Below are 25470 nucleotides of genomic sequence, written 5' to 3'. Positions count from 1 at the left end.
TGATTATTGATCAAAGTCTTATTGTGTTAATATATTATTTAAAGAAAGTACCAATAGTCACCCCTACTGCTTTTGAAGAGATTTCAAAATACGGCGATATAGATCATTTTTCATTTTGCATTATCATTTTAAGGCCATATCGCTTTGCCCTATTCCAGGTACAAATTTAGGGCCAAAATTTGCACTTTAAATGTACTTTGAAAAAAAGACCTGGAAATTGTGCCCAGATTATTGAAAAACTTTTTTTTATTATCAATCATTGTTTAAAAAAGGTGCAAAAAGTTAATCTGGAGAAAGATGGTTGATTGATGAGTTGGCCCGCCACTGACCCAAAGTGTCAGTATTTGACAATCTGGGAATGAGACTCAACTATTGACTGTCTTACACATTGTACTTTGCACAAATATTATTCAGACATTACACATGTTAATCTACAACAACAAATCTTTTCTAAACATTAATTCAGTGTTGCCACAGCGTTAAAAAAAACTGATATACAACCCATTATTCTACAAGCTTTCATCTTTTTGAGCCATATTTGAGCCCACAGAGCTGCAGCAGATGTGCATGTTTTGATGCCCACTACGTAGTAGCCCACAAACTTGCGCAAAACACCACAGCTGGTTATAAAAAAGAAATGTGGGGGCATGCTGCCCAGTTGAGGTTTCACATATTTCACAAAGCAATCACTTTCAGGAATGCTCCTTCATGCCCTTAAACTGTTTGTGTGCAATCCCCCCTTCACTTCCAACAAGTCCAACCTTGCAGGAGAGCAGGCTCTGGACAAAGGGAGGTGAAATGCGGCGCCTCCCTTGGGTTTACCTGCGGTTAGTTGAAACTTTTGAATAAAGCTGCACTGTTAGTCACAGAGCCCACAGGCAAACATGAGCTGGATGAAGAACAAACAAAAGTGTTGAATCTTCTGCCAGTTTTGACGCTACACCCTTGCTCAACTGCTACTGTTGTTTCACTTAAATATCCACGTCTCACCTGCAGCAGCTCAAGAGAATATGGTCATATGGACGTTGGTGCAAAATTAACCACCAGCCAAATGATTAGTAAATGTTAAAGAAAAAGACCAGGCACTCGATAAGATTCTTTTTTGCTTGTGAGTGAAGCAAACCTACCAGCCACTTACGTATTTTACCAGCATTTATCTTGTGGTAGGTGTCAATTCTGTGGCCTGGACATTGGTACATTTTATGCTGACTGCAACGCATTGCTCACACCCAAAATTTGGATTCATGACAGTTACATCTGTTGTAGTCCAATAACTGTCTTTGTTCACCTGCCAAAAGCTGTCACAAGTCCTGGGAGTGTAGATAAACTATTATAGTGAGATGCTATTTAGCCTGAAATTATCTTGGTTAATTAAATAGTCATATAATCAAATAATGCAAGTTACTAATCTCTTTGATCACATTAATGAAATGAAAATTGTAGACAAACACAAACTGTACTGCCTCACAATGACAAATTTAACATAAATTAGTTCTTTTAAGAGCAGCGTTTTTGAAAAATATTTGTTTCAAACGCTGCCAAATGTAAAATTCGATCAAATGATTAATTTAATTGAGACAGGTTTTGTTCCAGGAACAACCCCTGGGCTAAAAAGGTATTTGTCAATTACACACCTGAACAAGTCTAGCTGGGTCAATCCTCGAGCTATAACACAAAGCTCACACTGTCCCATTTTGTTCAAATTTGGCAGATTACGTAAAAGACTAAATTAAAATGACTAAATTCCCTGCCAATGCCCTAAAGACTCCCCCAAAAGAACCCGTGTCCTAGGACTTGTTTTCTTTAAGATCTTTGATAGACAACATCGTATAATTTCATGAATTGACAAGCCAACCACATTTGACATAAAAGACTTGAATGAAAAATGCGCTGCCACCTTAACTCCAAAGTTTGTTTGCCGCTGTTTGTTGGGAGCCAATTAAATATCCTTGGCAGAGAGTCAGAAAGTCATGACATAGCACATGGGAATAAAAAGTGGTCATGACTAATGCAAACCACTCAAACCACGGACATGTTCACTCCCAAGTGAAAACCAACAATTATTTGTTTCCCGTATTGACATTCCTCGACAGGTAGTCGCATGTTTTATAATAATCAACAATCCATTGATAATGTAGGCCAACATCTGTAAGTTTATGATATGTTTGATGAAGCAATCCAATTACAACTCAAAAGTGTTTTTTGTATCACAAGCAAACCCACCCAAATCAAATATGTAGTTCAAATATTAGCTATTTGAGAGCAAAACAATGTGAATTTTACTGAGACAGAAGACCGAAAGAAAGGAAATGAACCATTGCAGTTATTCAAACAACAGACAGAGGGTGGTATACCAGCAAAAACTGGTATTTATATGTGTAATAGCAATGTTAATGAATAATGATTAATTGATTAATCGCTGTTAAGAATTTAACCAATTAAAAATGTATTGACCAACAATTAGATGGGCACAAGTGCATCAAAAAGTATCTTGCTACTTTAAATACAAGCAATTTGTATTTGAAACATATTTCATGTATTATTAATGATTAACTGATAATCGATTGTTAAGACAGCTAACAATCAAGTAAAGAAATTGCTTTAAATTTGCATCCCTAATAAAGTAAAGTATGGAGAAAATGCAATGTGAATTCACTGTTTTTGGCCCCATTTTTGTCCAATTTCAAACTTTCTTAATGACCAAGAAGTGTCCAAAGTCATTCCTTTTTCATAGTTGGCAGATCTGCTCATGATTTGTCAACCAAATCAATAAAAAATAGTGAAAATGCCCACTATAATTCCTCCAAGTCAACTTTAAATTGCTTATCTCCAAAAAACAATGCCATTCAATTTAACGTGATATAAAACTAAAACAAAAAAATATGTCACAAAAAATATGAATTAAAAGGAAACACTCTTGTTATTTAGCTGATAGCATTTCAAACAGAAAGTGCCAACAGTCATGACGGGTTAGTTACTAGTGCAGCTGCAGCTCAGCTTTTCATTCTTTGGCTTCAGGATGAGTTCTTAAAGGATGTGAATTCATTTCAAAACACAATTCCCTGAGTCAAAGAATCTGGGTCAGTAATCAGCAGCTTCTCATCTGAGCCTACAAACAAGACTTCTGAGAGAATATGACATAATATAACACAACCTCTGTGTGTCTCTAAGTGTGGTCTGCTATTTGCAGTGCTAAAACCCCCTGGCACCACGCTTCACACGTCGTAGGGGCAAGGGAAACCTGAGCACCGGATCCTCGTGATGGGCAGAACGTAGACACTCAAAGTGTCGCTGAAAATGTCACTAACTGCACCCTGACACTTCCTCCAGTGCCATGCTCTCTCCATGCACTACACACTCGCAGCTGCTGAAATGTCCAGCTTGACAAGTCATTAAGTCAGTATTTGGTCAACACTTAGTCTGCCAATAGAGGGAAATAACGATTGACAATGACGTTATTGATAGCCAATACTTACAATCTTCATGTGATAATTTTTCCAGTACATTTAGTGTTTTTATCCTTTGGCAGGAAAAGTGTATTACACAGCATTTAAAATATGAGACACTTACTCTTTGTTTGGTGTCTCAGTTCTATAAACAGGAGAACTACTATAGAAAAGCCATAATTGCAGAGTGCAGTGAGTGCAAGTGTAAAAAAATATATTTGGGTCTGAAGACTTAATGCAGCTGAGGTCGAGTTGAAACATCCTGATATTTGACTCCTCTGGAAACTGACGGCAATGTCTCACCTTGTTGATATATTTTTAGAAAAATTACTACAAGCGACATGTCAAAATGGACATTTTCTTGCAAGGTGCACACGGTTGAAGGGGTGCAGGGTCTGGTTTTTAGTCAGCCAGGCCAGGCCACACACATACATGTAAACACACCCGAGCTCATACCTATCGTTGACAGGCTTTGACCCTCGTAATCTGCTAGGCCGGAAAGCCTGGTAGAAAGCAGTGGACGGGTTCCTGCATTTTAATGGGGGAGGAAACAGAGACAGGAGAAACATGAGTAAAGGAAGGGAAACATGTAAGCTGGGAGAGAGAGACATGAGGGAGGGAGGGAGAGAGAGAGAGACAGGCTTTAGGAGAGAGAGAGAGAATGTGAATGAGAGTAGAGGAAGATCCTGAACCACAGTGAGAGGTCAAGAGGAAATGATGATATGATCCAGATTGCCCAGCTCTTTTCAGACATGACATGGTGAAGCAAGACCAAGTGCATTATGGACATATCAGTGTTTTTAAACCAAATAACTTCAATGCAAACATTTCAGTGCTTAACCAATCTGTTTTCATTTATTTGTCTGCTGTAAGATGTGACAATAACATCTGTATACCTCATCAATAGTTTGGAGTCAGATTTTGTAAAAGCGTGCATTATTATTTTAAATGAATGTCGGACCACCGCCTCCCCTTGTATCCTCTTGTTAAGTACAAAGATGCAAAAAAGGCCATCCTGATGATTTTTTTGTTTTATACATATGTAAATCTACTATTTGTTATTCTATAAAACCAAAACAAACAACACATTTGTAATCATGGGATTTTGTTCGGTGCTGTTTTTATTAAGTAAACATTGTCAGAAGGCCACCACCGTCATTATCAGGGAGGATGTGGACAGTAGGTTAACTTTGTAGTGACCCATTAACATTAATGAATCTACTACTACTCTACATTACTGGATCAGAACGATTTTGGAATAGAAAGTGAACCTAAAACAGGGGCGGTTGTCCTGGCACAGTGGCTGAGAGGAGATAAAATTACAAACCAGATCAAATATTTATCAGGTAAGTGGCAGCACAGGATGTTAATGATACACCAAGTTCATGATATCACTTGGTGACAAATCTCAGTCCTGAAAACGGTCCAAGATGCTTGACTACAAAAATATAGACCAATTTGAGTAGTATTTGACGATATTTTCTCTTCTTTTGGTTTATTGCACGACTCCAAGTGCTGCACTTTGTCTCACTCATTACAGCACTTAAACTTCAACGGAAACTTCAACTTCTTGCTTAAACAAAAAAATCATCAGAAAAATGTAGTGTTTATTATCTCTATTTCATTTACTACTCACGTGTCTTTATTTTATTTTTTGATCTTTCATTGTAAGCACAAGTCTGATCTATAGAGGCACTCTATCCTGTAAATAAACTTTGCTTACAGGAATTTTTGAGCCATTTTAGTCTATGTGCTGACATTTTTAGCATGTATGACCACATGCTTTCCGGGCAAAAAAGATTTATTTTCACTTGCAAGGTTTGCTCTACACTGATCTCAATTTAATGCTTAGATAGGCAACTAAATTGTTTTCATTAAACTGCACAGACAGCATGTAATTAAAAAAAATCTAGATAGCCATTAACTGAGGTGCAATGTAAGAAACAACTTTCAGCTAAAACCAATGACCACAAACAACAAACAAACGGGCAGACAAGGTGAGGTGACACGAAACAAAACATGTGACTGAACAAGTGAATGCTCCTGCCGGGTTCAAGTTCATGTCAGTCACCCTTCTGTCTGCAACCTAAATGTTAAACTTTCTATGGGCAGCTTGTTTAATAAGAGCAGGGGTGGTCTACAAAATCGTAAAGTGGACAGTTTCATTATATACGAGAGCCTGGAGGAACGATAAACAAAAGCAGGCGGGAGAAAGGAATTCATTTACGAAACAAGAAAAGCATGGCGAACCATCCACTACTGTATTGGTGACCTGACAAGAGTGATTTATAGACAAGTTTCTCCATATCTGAGGCCTTGACAGATTTATCTCCACCACACCCCACAAACAGTAGCTCTGGACCTTCGAGTTTCCTCATGCGCTGGTGAGGCATTTAGACATTGCAAGTTTAAAGAGCTCACAAACAACATACTTGTACACAGCAGCTGTAAGAAGGACTCTCTTAACTAGCCAAGATAACTGGTTTTATGAGGACTTTTGAACGCATGATGAGTTCATCAGGTAGACAGGTGACGAGCAGAGATACCTGCAGAGAAGCTGAGCAATTCAAAACCGAAGAAGAAGAGAACGGGAAAATCAGGAGGCGTGGCGTGTCACCTCACCTGAACCCCTTTTAGTTACCTCACCTTTTGCAGCGAGAATTGTAGGATTGAAGTGGAGAAGTCTTATTTTATGTGTTACAGTAGTATACATTAAACAGTACTGTAACAGCCACTTTCAAAGCCAATGCTCGGTGTTTTGTTTGTGTTCTGTCACAGGCCTGTGCAGGTCACACAACTAGGAATCATTCATGTTTTACAGCAGGTTTAACCACATTAGAGGGATCTCAAATAAGTGTATAGATGAGTGACAGTTATTTCTGATATAAAATGTATCAGATTCTCTTTTTGTATAAAATACTTGCAGTTATTTAGCTGTTTCTTTGTTTATCTGAACCGTTGCAAATTAAGGTGTCAAGCTTCATGTGTTTTAGAGGTTAAATTAAGCAAAATGAGATAAGAGGCGTCACTTTTGCCTCCACTGAGTGACATCCCTAAGGCTGTGACCTCGGGGCTTTTTCAGTCGTTTTACTGGGAAACTGGGCATGCTTTTCATCATGGAAAGAGATCATGTGATTGTGATGTGTGTTTGTGCAACTTCGGCAAAATCTGCCGCCTTTCTTTTGAAACACAGCTCCACGCGCTCACTGTAGTAGCTACAGTCAATTCAAAGGTTTTATTGGCATGAAAGTTTCAAGAAACACTTTTGCCACGCATCAAAGCATTTTTCTGATGTGTAACCAAACAGACACTTAGCAAGACTACAGAGTGGTAACTACAGACGGCGAAAGGCTGCTACTTTAGCACATTTCTTAATCAATTTATGACCCTGACCCTGTTTTTTGCTGTTCTGATAAATAATCTAATCCATTACTCAGTACTGTGATACTATTCAAAACGTGAGGTTTGTGATCCATTGCACTCCTCGTCATCAATCATTCACCAGATTTACTCTAAATGCATCTTTTCCGGATTTTCTTTCAGCTCAATACACAATCATACACTTCAAAGCTCAATGAAAAAAAAGAGTTAAAGCATAAAAAGATACTTTGGGTCGCAGTCATGCGTGTAAAGCATGAGCGAAGTCGAGGTCATATTGCAGCTATACATAAATTGAGGCACTAATTACAATCATCCTGTAATTTGACAGCACTGCTTCTGTTCTGACATGTTGCACCTATAACAAAATTGGCCTAGTTGAGCCGTTCGGACTTGCATCATTGCCAGAAGCAAATATTTAAACTACATTCATATAAGCATCTTAGTGTATGTTAACTGGTTGGCCTACAGCCTCAAGCCATGCTAGAAAACGTGATGGAAAACGTGTTGGAAACTCCTCGGGCATTAATTTTGGACTCAGCAGTTATCTTTCAGTTTGACTGATGTGCACATGACTGCACTTGACCTCAAGGTGAGTTTCTGTGGATCAGAGGTTAAGAAAGCCCTGCGGAGCATCCACATCAGGCCACTGCTTGTCCACTGTTCGCGTGACTCCTGTAAGAGCATCGAAATTTAGGAGATGTTTGGTGTTTGATTCAAGGTTATTTCTGATCCCACCAATCAAAGCAAAACAGTTTGCTTGGATCTGTTTACTTCAAATAGATATGTAGAAATCCCAAAGCTGTTCACGCTAAAAAATATTTTAGCGATGAAACTGTATCGGGTTGTTGATCCAGCTGGTCTTTTTTGTGTCTGATTGCCGATAAAATAAAATAAACTTTCTAAATGCAGTAATTTGGCTATGATGCAACATCCTTTCTCTGCTAGTGGTCACCACTACTGTGGTCTCAGTGTCCACAACACTAAATGATGTCACGAGTTATAGCCGATCAGCACTGAATAATCTGATTTTGTTTACTAAAGTTATTAAATAAATGAAGTGGAGTGAAAGTATTAAGTGGCAGTACTTGAGTAAACTGTAGTTTGTTTCATCCCATTACTGGTTATTCTGGACTTTGAGACAAAAATTGTATTTGTCCTCTAAATGTACATCTGTTCCACTTTTCAGTAATCGATCTCCTGGAATACTTGTAATCTGTATCAGTACTGGCCCAGAAAAAAACATATCAGGTGACCCCTAATATTACTGGCTGCCCAAGTATATTTGGCGACCCATTTTAGAATTTTATTCCTTTTTTTTTTTTTTTTTATCCGTCCGAGAGGACGACGCCACCCGAAACTTGTAAGTGCACCTGGTTGTTGCACTGTTGTTGCACTGTTGTTTGGTACATGTTGGTTTTGATCTGCTACATAATTAACAACAAGCTTCCTCCACACTGCTGTAATGACAAGGGATTTGCGGGTGAAAATCCTAAATGCGAGGTGTGTCTATAAAACTTACTGCTGAAAAACAATGCAGAAAACGTAACTGGTGGAGACAAACAAGCAGTATGTAACAATAATGTAGGAAACCTGAAAAAAAGATAGTTGATTTTTGAGTCTCATATTGAGGTCGACTCAGGTCCCGCCACAAGTCCTGTGGGAAACACCGTTTCTGTTTTCATTCAGTTGAAGGTCATGGTAACTGCTAATATCCATAATAATAATAACTGTTTAATACTGCGACACCGTGTTATTTTCTGACATGTTTATCATGCTGAGAAAATCTCATACCGTTGCAACCCTTCACACAGTCATTATGCTGTGATATATTTTGGATAAAAGCACAATGAAACATTGTCACGGTGCATGACAACGTGCTTAAACACCCTGCAAAAAGATGCCAAAAAATGGGTCTCACATTAGGATGAGTTGCCTGAAGCAAAGTCACACCAAACAGCCAAAACTGAGAGACTTTTCTCTGCTCATATGTGATTGACAAGGGATTTAACAGCCAGAACTTTTGTCAACAGAGACACTTTGTCGATGTCACAACCCTTTATCACACAATGCGAGCCCATAAACTCAAACACGTAGAACACGCAGTGTCAAAGGCTTTGGACATTACATAATTTGATTAATGATGACAAGTGTTTGGGAACATAAAAATAGGCATTAAATAAATATCCACAACATGTGATATAACTACAGTGATATAACTGTATTGGTTTGATGATGTTCCAACTTCCTGCTGTGGAACAGGAACTTATAAAAACAAGTAGGCCTATGAAAATCTCTCTACTCTGACAGGTTAATCATGGCACAACACACACAAGGTAAAGAACAGAGTCTCAAGTGGGATTTTGCCTGTAAAAAGCCCATTCAATCCTTAAGCTGAATCAGAAAAGGCTGCTGCACAGACCTGAATGAACACATGCTCCCTCGGGTCACTTGAGGAAAAGCTGCTGCTTTTAATGGAAGGCAGAAAAATTGAATTTCCTCCCTTTAACATAACTTAAAAACAAGGAGTCTTTAGTCCATAGACTCAGAAACATAAGGACAGGCAGCACGCCAAACACTGGGTTTTCAACTGCAGGCTTTTTTTCTGGAGTTGTTTTTCCAGCCGCAGACTTTTTGATGTTGCTGAATGCACGCAGATTTGGGCAGACTTTATCCCCACACACATGACAATACATCTTTATCTTCATGTCATGCATACAAACTCTCTCCCTCTTTGTATCAAACAAGTTGCATTTGCAGAGTCTTTTGGCTGAAGCCTGATACAGAGGGAGGCTGAATAAACTGGACACTGGAGGGATGAGATGTGACCCGGCGGCTGGAGGAGTTCTCCTCATAATGCAGTGATTAGGAGATGCCGTGGGAGAGAGGGAGAAAAGGCTCAATGGCAAACAGGGACGTGACCCTCTGCATGGGGCTGAGCCTGCAGTCATACCCGAGTCAGGCGAAGTCCCAGCTGTGCAGCTTACCACCACTGACAACCCAACTCCAGCAACTCTCCTATGGGACTATACAGCATGTATGACAGAGACAAGGGGTTTGCTGGGGTATTTATGAGTCAACATTAATAAACATGATAAGATCACAGCTTTAGCTTCATGGACGTTAAAGGCAGGCTTGAACACCTCAGCAAACACAGAGTCAAAGAAAGACAAGCGAAAATATGTCACACTGATATGAGCATTCTCGTAAGCAGCGGGTGTTAATTTCTGCTCTGGTTACACATAATTGTTACCATGAGTGCCGTCTTGTCAGTATACTTCAGGATCCGTGGTGGCTCGTTCAGCTGGGTGGCAGCTGATAGTGTCAGCCTGGAGCTACACAGCCTCCCTATCTCTGCTCAATTTCACTTTGCAGGGCTCAAGTTCATTGACTCAGCCGGTTAAATAAAGTGTAGAATTGGTTCCTGAAGCGTGACGGCAGCCAAGTGAACTCTGCCACACTGGCCCTCAGGTCGGTCTCTGTCCCGGCTTGTCAGCTGCTGTGTAACAACACTGGTCTGTCACTCTCCGGTGACTTTGCCACGGGTTGAGTGGGCAGGTCAAGCCGATGCAGAGCACAGATCTGACCACAAGTACAAAAGACGTGTAGATCAAGACATGGAGCATGAATTTCTTGGTGGCTTTTGGCAGGGCAGGTTGTCTCCATTTTGAATTTTCTATCCAAGAAAACCTAACATCACAACATAACCATACACTCCAACCAGTTTATTATACATGCTCCCAGGAGGAGCCACACTTCCAAACATGGAAGTGTTATTGCAACTGTTCAATACCACACTCTGGCTTTGCTCCAAGATCTTCCCAGTTGCTCTATTGCTGGTTGCCCGGGCATTCATATCTCTGTGCAGAAAAAACACTGGCAGATTCCTGTGACAAATCACAACCAACTCCTTTAACATACCGTACACTGGGTGTGTCTTGTGGGCTTTACATCGACTGCCCTAAGGTAAACTTTTCTTGCTGTAAAGCGATCTCTAGTAGAGAAAAGGACCATGCAGACAAAGAGGGCCTTAATGCTGAATATAGCATATGTATCACTGTGAAGTATGTTACTTCTTTCAAGGTTCAATCCTCTATAATGTCTGCAAATTAAATATTATTTTGCTGTGTGTATATATGCTTATGGTCACAATTCAAGATGCTTTAGAACTATCTGACATCTTTGACTCATTTTTGAGGGGCTAAAGGTGCACAAAAACCTTGCACACGCATCTTGAACTGGTGATTTTTTAATGCTTTTGTGCAGACAGGGCAAAACGGGCTTGCTAGCACCTCCTAAAGACCAGCCTCGGAGGAAAGTTTCACCTTAATGTATGAAATTCAATACAAATATGTATCACACCTAGACCTACAGGTATTTCTTTCTTTTTTTAATAGCTTTGATACTTTCGATTCAATCGAATGTAGTTATTGTTGTGTTTTTAAACACAAGGTATCAATAAAAGTATATAGAAGAAACATTACGTTTCACAACATTAATGTGAGAATAAAATTATATATGCATTATATTCTGGTCACTGCAGAGCAATGTGTTTATGAGCAGGTCATCCTGTATTGGCTCTACTGTATGTGTTCTATAGTCTTAGCTTTCCTCTCACATCCAAGAAGTGAACATAACAGTGACTGTCGCACAGTCAGATATGTTGGTTGCAGTCCTACATTAAATGCCAGAGCACTACCCTTTGTGGTTTCAGCTGCTGCGTCTGCTGAGGTCCATTCATGGACAGTGAGGGAAGTGCTCGCAGGATATTTTCCATTGTTTGGAGTTTTTTGGATGACCTAATTCTGAGTCAGAGCAGAGGGTGGCAGCAGGGCAGAGCACTGCCGGCAGTGGAATTTAACATTTACAGTACATTCACTTCATTCAAGTGTTGTACTTAAGTACAAATTTAAGGCACCTCTACTCTACTTGAGTGTTTCCATTTTATAGAAGTTTATACTTCCACTCTACTTTATTTTGGAAGCCAATATTGTCTTTTTGGCCAGAAACCATATATAATAGGAAACTGTCTTTTTTCAAAAAATAACTTTGCTGGGCTTTAACTTCACATGTTGTTACTTTTTCGCTTGTGTTCCTGTTTCACAGCTGTATGATTGAGAATGTGAGTGAAATGTTTAAACATGTTAAACTCGGAGGCTGACTCAGATGAAAAGGCACAACGGTGTGAAAGTTCCGAATGAACCAGTCATCACACCTCACCACAGTGCTAACCAGGAGGTCAACACTGCCGATGATGACTGCTTCTTACAAGGCTAAAAGAGAACCAACAAATGTTGAAAGAGCAGATTAGAAAGCTTCAAGAGGAAGAAAGGCTTCTGGTTTTCACAATGACAACTAAAGCTTTTATACATTTCAGCATTTCTACGGAATAACTCGCGTGAGCAGAGAATGAATCACAACAGCATGACGCAATAAGTTCAACAAAGAGTTATGAAAAGGCAGGTCATTTTCTAAGCGGTAGTAGTTACACAGACACACAAATATAATAACATAATTACAGGAAGTTATTTGTTGGTAGCTAGGAGATAAATTATATGATCTGGATGATCCCCACTGTTTGAAAAAGAGGACAAGTTTGGGCACTACTGACAAATCCAACCTGATTCAGTGATAACAAGCCAAGGTGTCATCTGTTCGACACCGGCGTTTCGAGTGAGTGAATAAACCGTTATCAGTCTACCTAGCCACAATGACTCACGTCCGTTTCCTTGCAGAAGCCTGCTCATTGTAAAACATTAGAGGAGGAGGTGGTGGTGGTGGTGGTGGCGGTGGTGGGGGCGGCAGAGAGTGGTTCACTGCTGACGAGAGGAGACACTCGAGATGAAGTCAACTTGAGAACAAGAAGAGGAAGAAGACAACGGCGGAAGCGTTTGACAGAATATGAAAGCGGACATCAAAGCAAAGCAGGAAACCTCGGTTCTTACTAAACCTGCGCCTTTCTCAACTGAAGGCAGAAAAAAAAGCACACTGAAGAATTTGCAGTGTCTGCATGGATGTTAGATTCAACTTGCAGAACTGATATGACCCAAGTTGGCCTTTAGAGCAGGCTGTGCTCGTGATTGCTTACTTGTTGGGATCTTCTCTATAAATCCATAAGCGTATTGATATTGATACCTAATGTATTATCAATACATTGTTTAAAGCAAAAAGCCAAACTATCTCCAGCTCCAGCTTCTAAATTGGGAGGATTTGCTGCAAGACAGTAAGGCAGAGAAATTAGTTTGGGACTTTTGGTAATCTGAAAACATCGCCTTGGACTTTAGGAGGTTGTGATTACATTTTTTACTTTAATCAAAAAGATAACTGCAAGATTAATCACTAATGAAAATCTTCTTTCATTTCTGCCCTTCTGACACATTAGACCAATATATTCTCCATCAGTGAAATGACTGATGATGACTGAAATGATTTAAGTTTTGCTAGGATACCACAACTATTAGTTTTATAAGCAAAACTTTTTAAAAAAGTCAACCAATTAATAACAAGGGTTATCAATATAGACATGGCAAAGATATGATTGAGGTAATGTAGAAACATCGTCTCTATTACAGATATAGAGAGCAATGTCTGTACACAGTACACTGTCCTAGACAGTGTACATCCAGCTCATAATTCTTTAATAATCAAATTTCTATATGCTAGTATATGCTATGTGTTTAAGTTAAAAATTGATAATGGATGATATATCGTTATGGGATTTTTCTTAAGGTAAAAAAATGATACCTTCCCTGTCTCTCTCAGTTGCCTATTTGATCCTGTGAACGATTTGTTTTGAGTTGTTTAATGCTGCTGGACTGTGGATTTCTTTGTGAAGGACTCTCTGCGACAACAAAACAGTTGACAATCACATGCCTCGTCTCAGAGCCTCTCTCCGCTCTGCTAGCAGAGAGCAACAGTAGCTAACGTTAGTTTGGAAAATGGTTTCCACCTAGCCTTGGCTTCTCAATAGAGAGAGCTGTTCAGTGGAGAAATGTGGCTTCCATAAACATAAAACAGTAAACACTGAATTCAAAAATGAACATTTGATCATAACTGACAAATCTTAGCCTTTTATTTTCTTTAAGCCAAAACAGGCCAGGCCAGATCTGCTTAAGTTATGTTGTTCATCCAAGAAGTGATTTGTCTCACTGTGTGGGGACTTACCCACAGACAAACCCTTTGGAAAAAGTTTGGGACAAATTAGAAAAAACAACGCAGGCAGTGATTGAGGAATAAAAAGCTCACAGACTCTGGAGACGCTGAGAGGAAGCCAAACATGAGAACTGTTCTTCAACTTGAAGCCTCTCTTTAACTCTCTTCAGCCAAACCCACAATGTCACTGTGACACACACACACACCACACACACACACACACACACACACACACACACACACACACACACACACACACACACACACACACACACACACACACACACACACACACACACACACACACACACACACACACACACACACACACACACACACACACACACACACAGGACTGAAGAACAGATGAACAGTCACAGGCACCAGTGAGCCAGATCAGTCGACGACACCCATTGAAAGTGAGCGAGAGCACGGAGAGAGGATAGATGACTCAAATGCAGCTGCCTGCCATGCTTTCCACACATCCTCATTACTCACTATTCAGTCATGTCAGGCTCCGGGGGGCTCTATGCACTGAAACCCTGTTGTTCAGGCCTTGCTTCCCACTCTGGGAGACTGAAGGGCTGCGACAGACAGCTCCACATTTTCTACAGTAACTGGTTAGCTTATTTAGAGCTGAAAAGCAATCTTCTCCTCCATGCCTCAAGAGTAAACTCTATGGTCAGCTTTATTGATTATTTCATTATTGATTGTATTGATGACATATCGGAGAGTCAACAAGAAAAGAGAAAGTCTGAGATGTGGCCAGTTCTGCCCAGCGGTTGTCCAGAAATTGTACCTGACGCTTGCAAAGAAACAGTCCCCTAAATAGACTATGAACTTTCCTCTCTCTCTCACTTCCCCTATTTTGTATCAGAATATCTGACTTTACTGTAAACCACCAGGGTACGAGACAACAAAATCGGAAATATGTGACATGCTTCTGAGAAGGCTGAAGCAAGACCGTTGTCAAGAGGGGTTTTATTTTAAATATATTTAAATATCTCATTGACAGAAAGTTCAAACAGATTAAGGTCCTTGAACAGGTCACTGTCCCTTGTAAAGTGGATGCTGCTGTTTTACGTCAGAAGCAAGATCAGTACAAATATGTCAATGTCACAAGAAAACAGCATGAGTGAGCAAGTTAAAGGAAGAGCTGCAGGCAACAGGTGCTTGTGGGAGAACTTTGTAAGATATGTAGTGAAGAGCCATTTAACAAGCTGCTGTTGCTGTGGTATGAAAATAACATGCATCACTGTTTTTCATGGTAAGCACTCAGTATGCAAATAATTATTGTCATCATCGATTTAAGGTAGGGAAGGCAATTCTTGAGAAAGACAGTTTATTGTTGAGTGTCATTCCCTGGTCATTACTACCTTTGATTTGTGGATTTTGTTTTGTCCAAAATAAGTCAGAAAACTATGAAAAATAACCATCACAACTTCCTTCACACCAGAGTGATGTCTTCAAATTGCTTGTTGTTTCTGGCCAACAGACCCAAAATCCAAAAGATACTTACTTTACTATCACAATGAGAGGGAAAAGCAGCAAAACCTCACATCTGTGAAGCTGGAAGAAGGGAATGCTTGGCATTTTTGCTTGAATAATGAGCTAAAAACTAATTATTAATATAAATATTAATGACAAAATAATTTCTGCTGATCAACTTATCAATTAATTGACTAATTGTTGCAGTTCTACAAGGGCAAGTCTCACAAAAATATATATTTAAATCAATTCAATAGTTCAGATAACTTAAGTGGCACCAATATGCCATCAATTCTGGGTAAATTAAGACTTCGTAAAACAAAACAAAACAAAAACCAAAATGGCTGACAGAGGAACCTTGTCAAACCAAGCAGAACTGAAATGCTGTGGCATCCTGATGTGGCAGGACTCCGTGCTTTTGCTAAATCACCAGAAAGGCCAAGGATACAACAACAATGTCTTCTGTTCTGTATACTTCCAACAGGTAAGCGCACTCTCTCAAAACTCTTTCCCTTCTTATCACTAAATCCTTTGTCAGCAAACCACAAATCATTAGCAATGTTTTGCAGTTTTGTTTTCTACTTGGTACTACTGGTCAGCAGGTGTCAGTCATTGATAGCATGGAAACATGGCTCTTGGTTCCAGGCTTAAAAAAGTCTGTGTTTGATTTTGTTACCAGCCCCTGATCAGTTATCTGGGTGAAAAATTGTCATAAGTCAATCTTGTGAAAACACAACTGGAATCAGTGTGTATTGTTTACTATGTTCTTGATTGACTCAATTCTCCAACATCGCCAGTAGAAGATACTGGAACATGACACAGTCCCTCAGCTCAACGTAGCCCCCCTTCTCCATGTAGAAAGCACAGACTGGTAACAAGGACCTGTCAACAGGTTCTCTCTTTGGTCAGAGGGTTAGAAATGAGTCGTCGCATACTTCACATGCTGTAACTAGCCTAAAAGATAGTGTCAAACTTGTTCTGTACTGACACCGTTTGGGAAAAGACAACAAACACATACAGTTTGCACACACTGTCCTTATTCCTGGAACAGCCAGCAACATACTCTGTGGCTGATTCAATGGCCTTGCTTCCAGTACAAACTGAGTTAGCTATGGTAGGCCGCCAGGAGCTGGTTGTTTACTTGCTTTGGCAGGTCCACTCTAATTGGAAGTGATCCCCTGACCGCATCTTGCTGAGATAACAGGGTGGGTCCTGCTATGCTAACTTAGTCAACCACTTTGCCTCACACCACTGGCCTCTTCAGATCTTCGAGAATTTATAAAAAGGGGGGAAAAAATATAACAAACTTGACATGTTTTAAAACCAAACACAATTCACTTGTGCTATTACAAAATGAGGATGTTAGTTTTGCACTGCCTCTGTGCAAGAAAGAAGCGTTGTCTTTTTCTGCATTATGAGGGTCCAGGAGGATCCAGGTCAATAATTAGGCTTGTAAAAACATGCTGGTGATTGCTCAACACTAAAACGTACACCCCAATTTTAACAGCAAAGAGAAGAGTTTGATGAAGTGTAATCAGCAGTTTAGAAGAGGAGAGGGAGAGACTGCAAACAGGTCTGTCAGGGGACTGAAAAAAACAAGAGCCAGAGACAGAGCAGCCACATTAGAGGGATATAGACAGAAGGGCCGGGTCAGTGATCCAGCCCAAAAACAGAGCTGGTGCAGACCCGTCTGCTCAGGCCGCAGCCCAGGACATCCCACAATCGCAGCCATTCAGGGCTCCTGGAATGTGTCCACTGGAGGTTCAGGCAGGTCAGCTATCTGTGGAAAATAAGCTGCTCCCTTGTTTCCAGACACTGTGGCAACCAAACTACAACCCCCCAAACACACAAACACACACACCCCATCCCAAACCTGTCCCTCCATCCCTCCCTGTCGTCAGCTCCCTCCCCTTTTGTGTTAAACTGTCAAACAGGAGGTAGAGAGGTAAACAGGAGGGTTAGGTGTTACAGTACAAGCAATGAACATGTGCACATTCAGACTAACATTCAGTGCAGACAGGCTCTTGTATAGTTAAATAAAGATACATTTTGTGTTCTGTTGTAACAAAACTTTCCACCCAAAACAAGCACACATTTTTAGACTAAAATATCAGTCAATAACAGCATGAACTTTTGACATTTCACTGCACTCCAGGCTTGTAAAACACGTGCCTTCACAGCTTTTAAAGCCATGAGCCGCAGTGGGGGTTAAAACTCTGCTCATTTCTCCGGCATTCAACACTAATCCAACTGAACAAAAGACAAGTGTCTCTTCACTGTTTCAAAACAAATAAAAATGATAAAACAGTAAAAGAACTGCTGTTATGAAGAGTCTTTGTGTTTTCGACTGTTAGTTGGATAAAAGACGCCACCTGAAGATGTCACTTCTGGGGAATTGTGATGATCATGAAAATAATTGTTAGTTGCAGCCCTACTTGCAGCAATATTATCAAATAAATCATGCAATGCCAATGTTATGTCTACTGTTCAACTCAGAATACACATGTTGAAGTATTTTGAGTAAAATACAAAGATTCTTCTTTATATCAAAAGGGCCATTCACTTGCTCAGCTAACGAGTGAAACAATATTTTTCTGAGTCTGACACAACACAGTCAGCTGAGAGACATTAACAGCTAAACATCCGCATACCAGTTAAGCTCCAACTAAGCTTCAAGTCAATCCAGTGTTAACGTATATTAGAAGGAGACTGCTTTAAAGTCCACTGACAGTAACAAAGACTGACACTTTTTCCTGTGAACACCAACAAAATCAGTCTCCGCCAGTGGAACCATTGTGTTTACAACCGCAGGAGTGTCTGCACTGGAAGACTCAGAATTTCCACCAAGTTGAACTCGCACAACTTTGCAGCTGACCTTTCATAAAGCTTCCAATCAGATTACAACTTTATGTGACATTCAGTGTGTGTGAGGAGAAATTAATCTTGTGAGTATTTGAGTTTCCACAATTGCATGGTGACATCATCTGTCGGCTATCAGACAAGTCGAGGAGGTCTGGCTTACTTTCCTTTTGTTGGCCCAAGTTCATCGGATTGTTTGCTGATAAGACCGCGGCAGTCTTTTAATCTGCCGGAAACAAAACTTAAGTTTATGAAACCATACTCGTGACTGGATGGTGCTCGGTTGAAATCCCTCATACTGACTGTGAACAATAATCTTCACCCAGGCTCTTGTATTTCATGCAGTAGCACCCACTCAACAGCCAACACCACACTGTAGCTGAACTGGGTCACTCTCAAGTATGAATGTGGCTCTATCTACAAAAGAGAGGAGGGGTCTTTTTGAAAAAGCTGGCAGGTGCAGACCCACTTATGGTCATTTAACTAACTTCTAATCACCCATACAAGATTGCTACAACATTACTGACAGTGTTAAAAGTCACAAATAACCAATTCTTCTTAGGGAACTACCATTTTTAGGCCAGTAAAAAAGTTTTCCAGTAAGACTGGGATGGTGAAACTCAAGAAAAACAGCCGCCTACAAATGTCAGGCTGAGGGAGGGTGAGAAGTGTGCAGGCCTTTGGCCTCACTTCAACCAGCAGAGGAAGAGACAAATGAAAGCAAGACAGTGTACTAAAAGCTGATTCTTACCATCATACAAATTCAGCGAGGAAAAGGTTAATAATGATAATATCCGAGTGCACCAGCAGTGCTCAGTGTGATCTGCATCAAAAGAGCAATATGACTCAGCATGTAGCCTAAAGGAGGACACATTACAAATTCCTCCTATGGCTCATCATTAATCTTTCCAGCAAAAACATGCAAGATGAAAGTGATCAGTTTAGATGTTTGGGATGTTCAGACCTTATGAATCTAATTGCAAATTCATTCACATCAATCAGATTAATAATTTGACTTCAGGTGAGTTATTGTGCTCCTCCTCTGTTTAAAATGTAATGATATACAGTGAACTGTGTGCCAGAATAACCATCAGACTGCATTTCTCTCCCATGTGCCATTACGCTACTACTGTTCTCCTGCTTGAGAAAATGTAATTAATTGTGGATTAATAATTAACATCCCTAATTGAGACAGTACAAGAGGGAGGGAGGGTGTGTCTGTCCTGGGAAGAAGTAATTGAGTTTAAGGTCAAGTGCCCCTATTGAAGGAAACAGATTCCTCCCAGGGGGCAGCTTCATCACTTTTTTTGGCAGAGATGCAGCATGCTGAGCAGAGATGTTAACCAGTCCAAGCTGAGGGGAAATCATTCTAATCTCACGACTCCACCCCCACAATTCTTTGTTCCACTTTTGTGATGCACGCTAATTCAAAACAGAACCAAACAATGAGAGTTGGAGCAGATTCCTCATGAAGGCTGAGCTCGTGCACAGAACAATGCACCTCTGACAAGAGGAAAAAGTTTGAAAATATGTGTCCCGTTATGCTGGGGTGTGTTCCCTGAAATATGTCTTTTTTTTTTTCTTCTTCCTTTTGGTCCCTACTGAGATTTACAAGAACGTTATGAGTTAACAAGGCATTTTAATTACAACTGATGATAGTTAAAATTATGCCTATGATTGCCAACTTGCCTTTGGGCCCCACAACTTAATTTAAAAACTGCACAAGTTTTGAGGTTGACCAAAATTCAGCATGTGTGAGGCAGGCAGGGTCCATATAGAAAGTGCCACAATTCTCATTATTTAGGAAAAGTGTATAAGAGGTGGGCTTATCCAGGCTGAATCAGTGAAACAGTTTTCTTTAAGCATTTTTCATTGTAGATTAAAAGACTAAGTTTAGTTAAAACTACCTAAAAGGGATACAACCTACGTACACGTTTGTGATTTCTATGGTTCACCGTCGGAATACGCTTTATACGTTTATATTTGCTAAGCTTCCTGGTGCGTTGTTCAAAGCAAAACCATCAGGAATGTTTTCAGCAACATTCAAAATGACAGAAACTCTTTTCCCATGGAACAATTTTAAAGCTTGGATGGCTGAATCTGTCAACCTAGTTTTGGTTCTGGCACTGTGTCAGATTAGGCCTTTACATTTTTTGAAATGTCATATTGAAATTCCATGAAATTTGGCACACATGAACTGCCTTTCTAGAGAAACTTGTACAGTTATGACATCGCAGCCCACACCGTGTAGGACACAAATTGAAAATGCACCAACCTTGGAAAATACCATGTTTATGCAGTGTCTCCTATTGACTATGTTAAATAAGATATAGCCATTTAGTAATCTTAAGTGGTGGATTTAGTGAAGATTTTCTATCTTACTTAGCTGTAAAAATGTTATAAAGTGTGACTGAAGGGGCTATGTAGCAATTTTGTTGCAAACTGAACAACAAAAAAAAAACATTATGGAAACTGGCTCCAAAACATTTATAAAGACTAACCAATGTGGGAGTTGCATCTAATTTAAAAGGACTTAACATGCACTTTAATTATAGCTGTCCTTTGTGGCAAAGTGAGCCCGCATTTCACAAAGCTTTGTTTTAATCTTATGCTAGTAATGATTATTTTCACGGTTGATTAATCTGTTGATCATTTTCTCAAGTAATTGATTAGTTTTTTCCTGTATAAAATCTCAGAAAATTATGACTATTTTCTGAGTGTTTCACAAAGTCTTGTTTTGTAATAAAAGAGTGAAGAAATCAGAAAATGATCAAGAAGCTGGAGTCAGAGAAGCTTGACTTCTTTTTAAGATACCAATCGATTGTCAAAATAGTTGGCGATTAATTTAATAGTTGAAAATTAATCAATGAATCATTGCAGCTCTGATGACAAGAGTGCAGTTTCAAGTCTCTACAATTTACAGTCTCATGAAAAACTGAGCAAGCAAGAACCAAGAAGGAGCTTAAACCCCTTACAGGTCAGGAACAAGTCAGCACTTCCTAAAGATGATGTGTCAACATGGACATCGGCAGGTCTAACAAGGAGTCTGAGAGCCACAGTCGAAGAAGGCAGACATCGTACTGCTGATTCAGTCTGGTCATGTCATCGTTGCCAGAGACACAGTGGCATTAATGCCTGCTATCATTTCCACAGGTGTGTGTCTGTGCACCCGTCTGTCTGTCCTCTTCACCTCCCTGACACGTCCTGTCCTGCTGCCACCATCACCATAGCTACGCAGACAGCCACTGATGTCACTCCTCTCTCTCACACACACACATACACACAGAAATGGCTAGAAAACGGGCACTGGCTGTTCCTCTGATGAAATCAGGGACACACAACGCAACACTGTTTCTGCCCTCGGCACATTAGTGATGCTGCTGGGATAAAGTCTGTCTGTAAACAACGATAAGCTTCTGGAATATCTGGACTATGAGCAATAAAAATCAGACCTCAACCTCTTAAAACACACACACACACACGCACCTCCTCCTCCTGGCTGTGTCATTCATAATAAGCACTGAAGAACAGAACAAGAGCACACTGATAAACACTGAGGCCTACATAAATACAGGACAGACTCTGCACGTGTGTGTGGGTGGACTCCAGCTCTCATCTGGGTCAAACATCACCTCTCCAACTGCTTGCTTGGAATGGCGAAGAGTGTGTTGAGGGCCGTCTGACAAACCCTAAAAATAGCTACAGTATGTACATTACAGGAGTAGAGTGAGTAGGTATGGGAAGAGTCGGTATTTACAAGCTTTAAAGTTTTAAGTCTGAGATCACTGTCTCTCCAAGGCAGACAGGGGAATAAAACTCACTGCCTACGTTTGGAGAGTTATTCACTTCTCAGCTACAAAACACAGCTACTGTGTGTGTTGTAACATATCTAAGTGCTTGTTAACGCCCCCTAAACCCAAACAGCCTGTATGGTTGAATGGAAGCTTGAGGGAGGGGGCTGTGGGTGTCTAAACAGGCAACACTATCCAGGGTTTTGTGGGTTGGCTATTAATGAAAAAGGCAGAGTATTCTTCCTGTCGCAGCCAAATTTCATTGGCTCACTACACTTCTAATGCCTCCTTCTTCCCAGTCTACAGCTTTAGACTTACAAACAGAAGTAAAATGTGTGTTTTGTTTTATTGTTCTTTAAGTACAACTAAAGACTTGTAGTTATAGCGTGCCTAATTTTGACGCTAGTGAAGAGAGAGACATTCTTCAGAGTTTGGAGTATGACCACACTGCTGTAGAATGTAACAAGAATGTTTAATATGAGGGCAAACTTCCAGATACACACTTACTACCTCCAACAATCTATCACTGCTGGTCCAGGTAGCTTTTTACCCCTTAGACTCGGGCAAACTGATATCCACAGTGTAATATTGCATCACTGATGGCACACAGCTGAACAAAAAAGAAGTAAACAATATTTATAGATGTGAATTCCTTTCGCACAAGCTCTTTTGCATTATACTCTCTTACCTGTCATCATCCACATTCATGGTTATTTGGATGCCAAACAGGCTGTTGACAGCAGGAGTGGGCAGGTTGAGGCCTTCACCGATAAAAGGTTTTACACCATCTTTCCCTGGCACCATAACGGCACTGGACTGAGGTAGGACATCAGACTTCTGCCTACTATCTTCTGCCTGGATACTGAAGCCAGAGGGAAGGCCTGTTGTGGCTCCTCCGTGGGCTCCCTGGGGCTGGACAAGTCCTCCGATTGTGGCAGCCGCATTCTGGACACCGCTGTGGGAGTTGGTGGGTATCCCTCCTGAAGGCTGCGTCTGGCTGACATGAGGCTGTTGGCCACTTCCTATAAGCATGGGAGCCATGGCTGCTGCATTGCCCACTTGTAGGAGGAGGGCCTGTACTGAGCCTGCTTCTACACCCAACCGGTGGGCTCCTGCACCAGCACTGGTGATTAGAGACGAGGGTACCTGGCTGGATGGAGGCCCCACAGGGAGGGTCGACATGGGAAGGTTCTGAGTATTTGAGCCAAAGTGCTGCTGTCGATAGTCCGGCTGACCCGCTGAGAGGCCAGTGGGATGAGTCGAATAGGCAAACTGCTGGACCTGCATGGCAGGAGGCATAATGGGAGACTTCTGCTGCATGGCACCTTGGTGCACACCATTGAGGCTGTTAGAGAGGAAGGTTTGGGGAGCACCAGGCTGCATATTGACTTGAGCCTGTTGTGGCTGCTGTGATGCTGTAGATGTATACCCTGTGGGCTGGAAGGCACTTGCACCGCTCCCTATCTGAGAAGCCAAGCTGTAGCCTTGCTGCAGAGGCTCTGATGGGTGGGGGTGGGCGAGGTGCCCGATGGAGTAACCACTGTCCCCGGTGTTCTCCAAAGCCTGTGCACTGCTAGTGACCACAGAGTTAATAGTGGCCCCAAGCCCACTGTCCCTGTCTATACTGTGATCGAGGGTTACAGTTGGCTTTATGCTATCCACAGTTCGATTAACATTTGAATCTGAATCTCGCTCATAGAACTCAGTGCATGTCCACCTGCCCCGTCTGAAGGGCTCTCCAGTACCATGGTCAAGTTTAATGACCCTGAAACGGGAACTACAGCTGGTGCTCACAGGGGCAGTGTGAGCCACACTGGTAGAGACAGTGACAGCAGGGGCTGAATTGATGACTGTAGATGGATGGGTGGCTGAGTTTGGAACAAAGGACTGAGCTGTAGCTGGCACAGGCACACTTCCTACTAAATTATGTGGGGTGACACGACCAGTGCCTATACTTTTGTAAGAAAGTCCCCCGTTGACAGGACCTGTGGTCGGCGGCTGGCCCTCCTGAGGCTCTCCTACGTTGTTAAGAGTTTCCTCGGATGAACTCCTCTCACACACCCCCATGTCGGCCCGAGAAACATCAAATATTTCCGACGACACGTCCTCTGTCCGGGACTCGTCCGGATCGTCCAGGCTCTCGGTTTCGTCGGTGATGCTGCTGGCCGCCACCTGAGCCTGCGTTACACTCGTGATCTGGAAGCAACTTTTCTTCTTCGCTGGCATTTTCGACATGTTGACTATCTGCGTCAAGTCTGTCTGCTCCCAGATGAAACGAAGTGCTGGACTAATGTCTGAAGTAATTCACAGCTGAGGGATATGACACAGACACGTACCGTCACAGGTCATTTCCATACCGTTCCTCTTCCTCTCTCTTGTCGGAGAAAAGTGTCACAAGCGGAGCCAGACCCTGCGAAAGTCCCGAAATGTTCCGCGGTGTCCACTCACAGCACACAGGCGACTGCTGCTCTCCTTCTCCGGCCTCTCTGACACCCAGTCGGCCTTCCTTGTGTCCCGGCAGCGGAGTTGCAAACAGGCCCTTGTCAAAGTTCTTGTTCAGCAGCTGCCACCGGTACTTTAGTCTGAGGCGGGCCCGGTCTCGCAGCCCACTCTTCTCTCTCAGCTATATATGTATTTCTCGCCGACTAGCTGAGTTAGCTGATGTTAGCTAGTTTTCCATACCTGGGTACCAGCGTGTGCGATATCATGATGTAAACAAATCCATTTGCTTGTCAAAAAGAACAAATAATCCAGCGGTGGACAGAGAAAACGTCTCAAAGTCGGTGAAGTTTTGGCTCTCTCCGTGTGGACAGCTCACTTTTGGCAGCTGCTACTAGCAGCTAGCTGACAGATAACCACTTTACTACAGAGGCAGTATGCTAACAGGCTGCTAACTCCTGGCTGCCGCTCTTCTACCCCAACCACTCGACAAGATGGCAAGAAGAGCGAAGTGCATCCTGGGTATGGAGGTCAAACTATTTTTTTGTCATCCCAAAAATTATATTTACACATCGACGGCACCACAGACTTTTTTTAATTGTTTGTGAAGTTTTGTGGCTGTTTAAAAATGTCAAATAAAGCTAAATTAATTTTTACACCGCTGAAACGTATGTCTGTCCCCGACGTCACTTCCGGCTGACGTCCCACCCGGTGGAAACGGCAGAGAGAGTTGTCCTACAGTCGACAGATGTTCGTTTTTGGGGTGATTTAGGGTTTAAAATGTACTGATTGTCTTTCGGATAACCTCACGGATTACAAATACATTTTAAGGAGTAAACATGTATATTTACGGCTGCTTTTATTACAACCATCGTGTCTAACATCGCCCTTTTTCAATCGTCTAAACTTGCATGACA

General features: G+C 41.3%; 1 protein-coding gene across 1 annotated transcript in view; it reads right to left on the bottom strand.

The window, feature by feature from the left end:
* Positions 1–25035, bottom strand: part of tsc22d2 (TSC22 domain family 2) — a 36756-nt gene extending 11721 nt beyond the window's left edge. The window contains exon 1 of the mRNA XM_084355052.1: positions 22803–25035. Coding sequence (XP_084211178.1) covers positions 22803–24349 — 1547 coding nt within the window. The 5' untranslated portion in view covers positions 24350–25035. The remainder of the gene's footprint in view (positions 1–22802) is intronic.
* Between the last annotated feature and the right edge of the window lie 435 nt (positions 25036–25470).

The sequence above is a fragment of the Pagrus pagrus genome (genome assembly GCF_965226575.1).
Source record: "Pagrus pagrus genome assembly, chromosome: 6".
Lineage (NCBI taxonomy): Eukaryota > Metazoa > Chordata > Actinopteri > Spariformes > Sparidae > Pagrus > Pagrus pagrus.
Note: the sequence above shows the minus strand (reverse complement) of the source record. Positions and strands in the feature narration are given on the sequence as shown.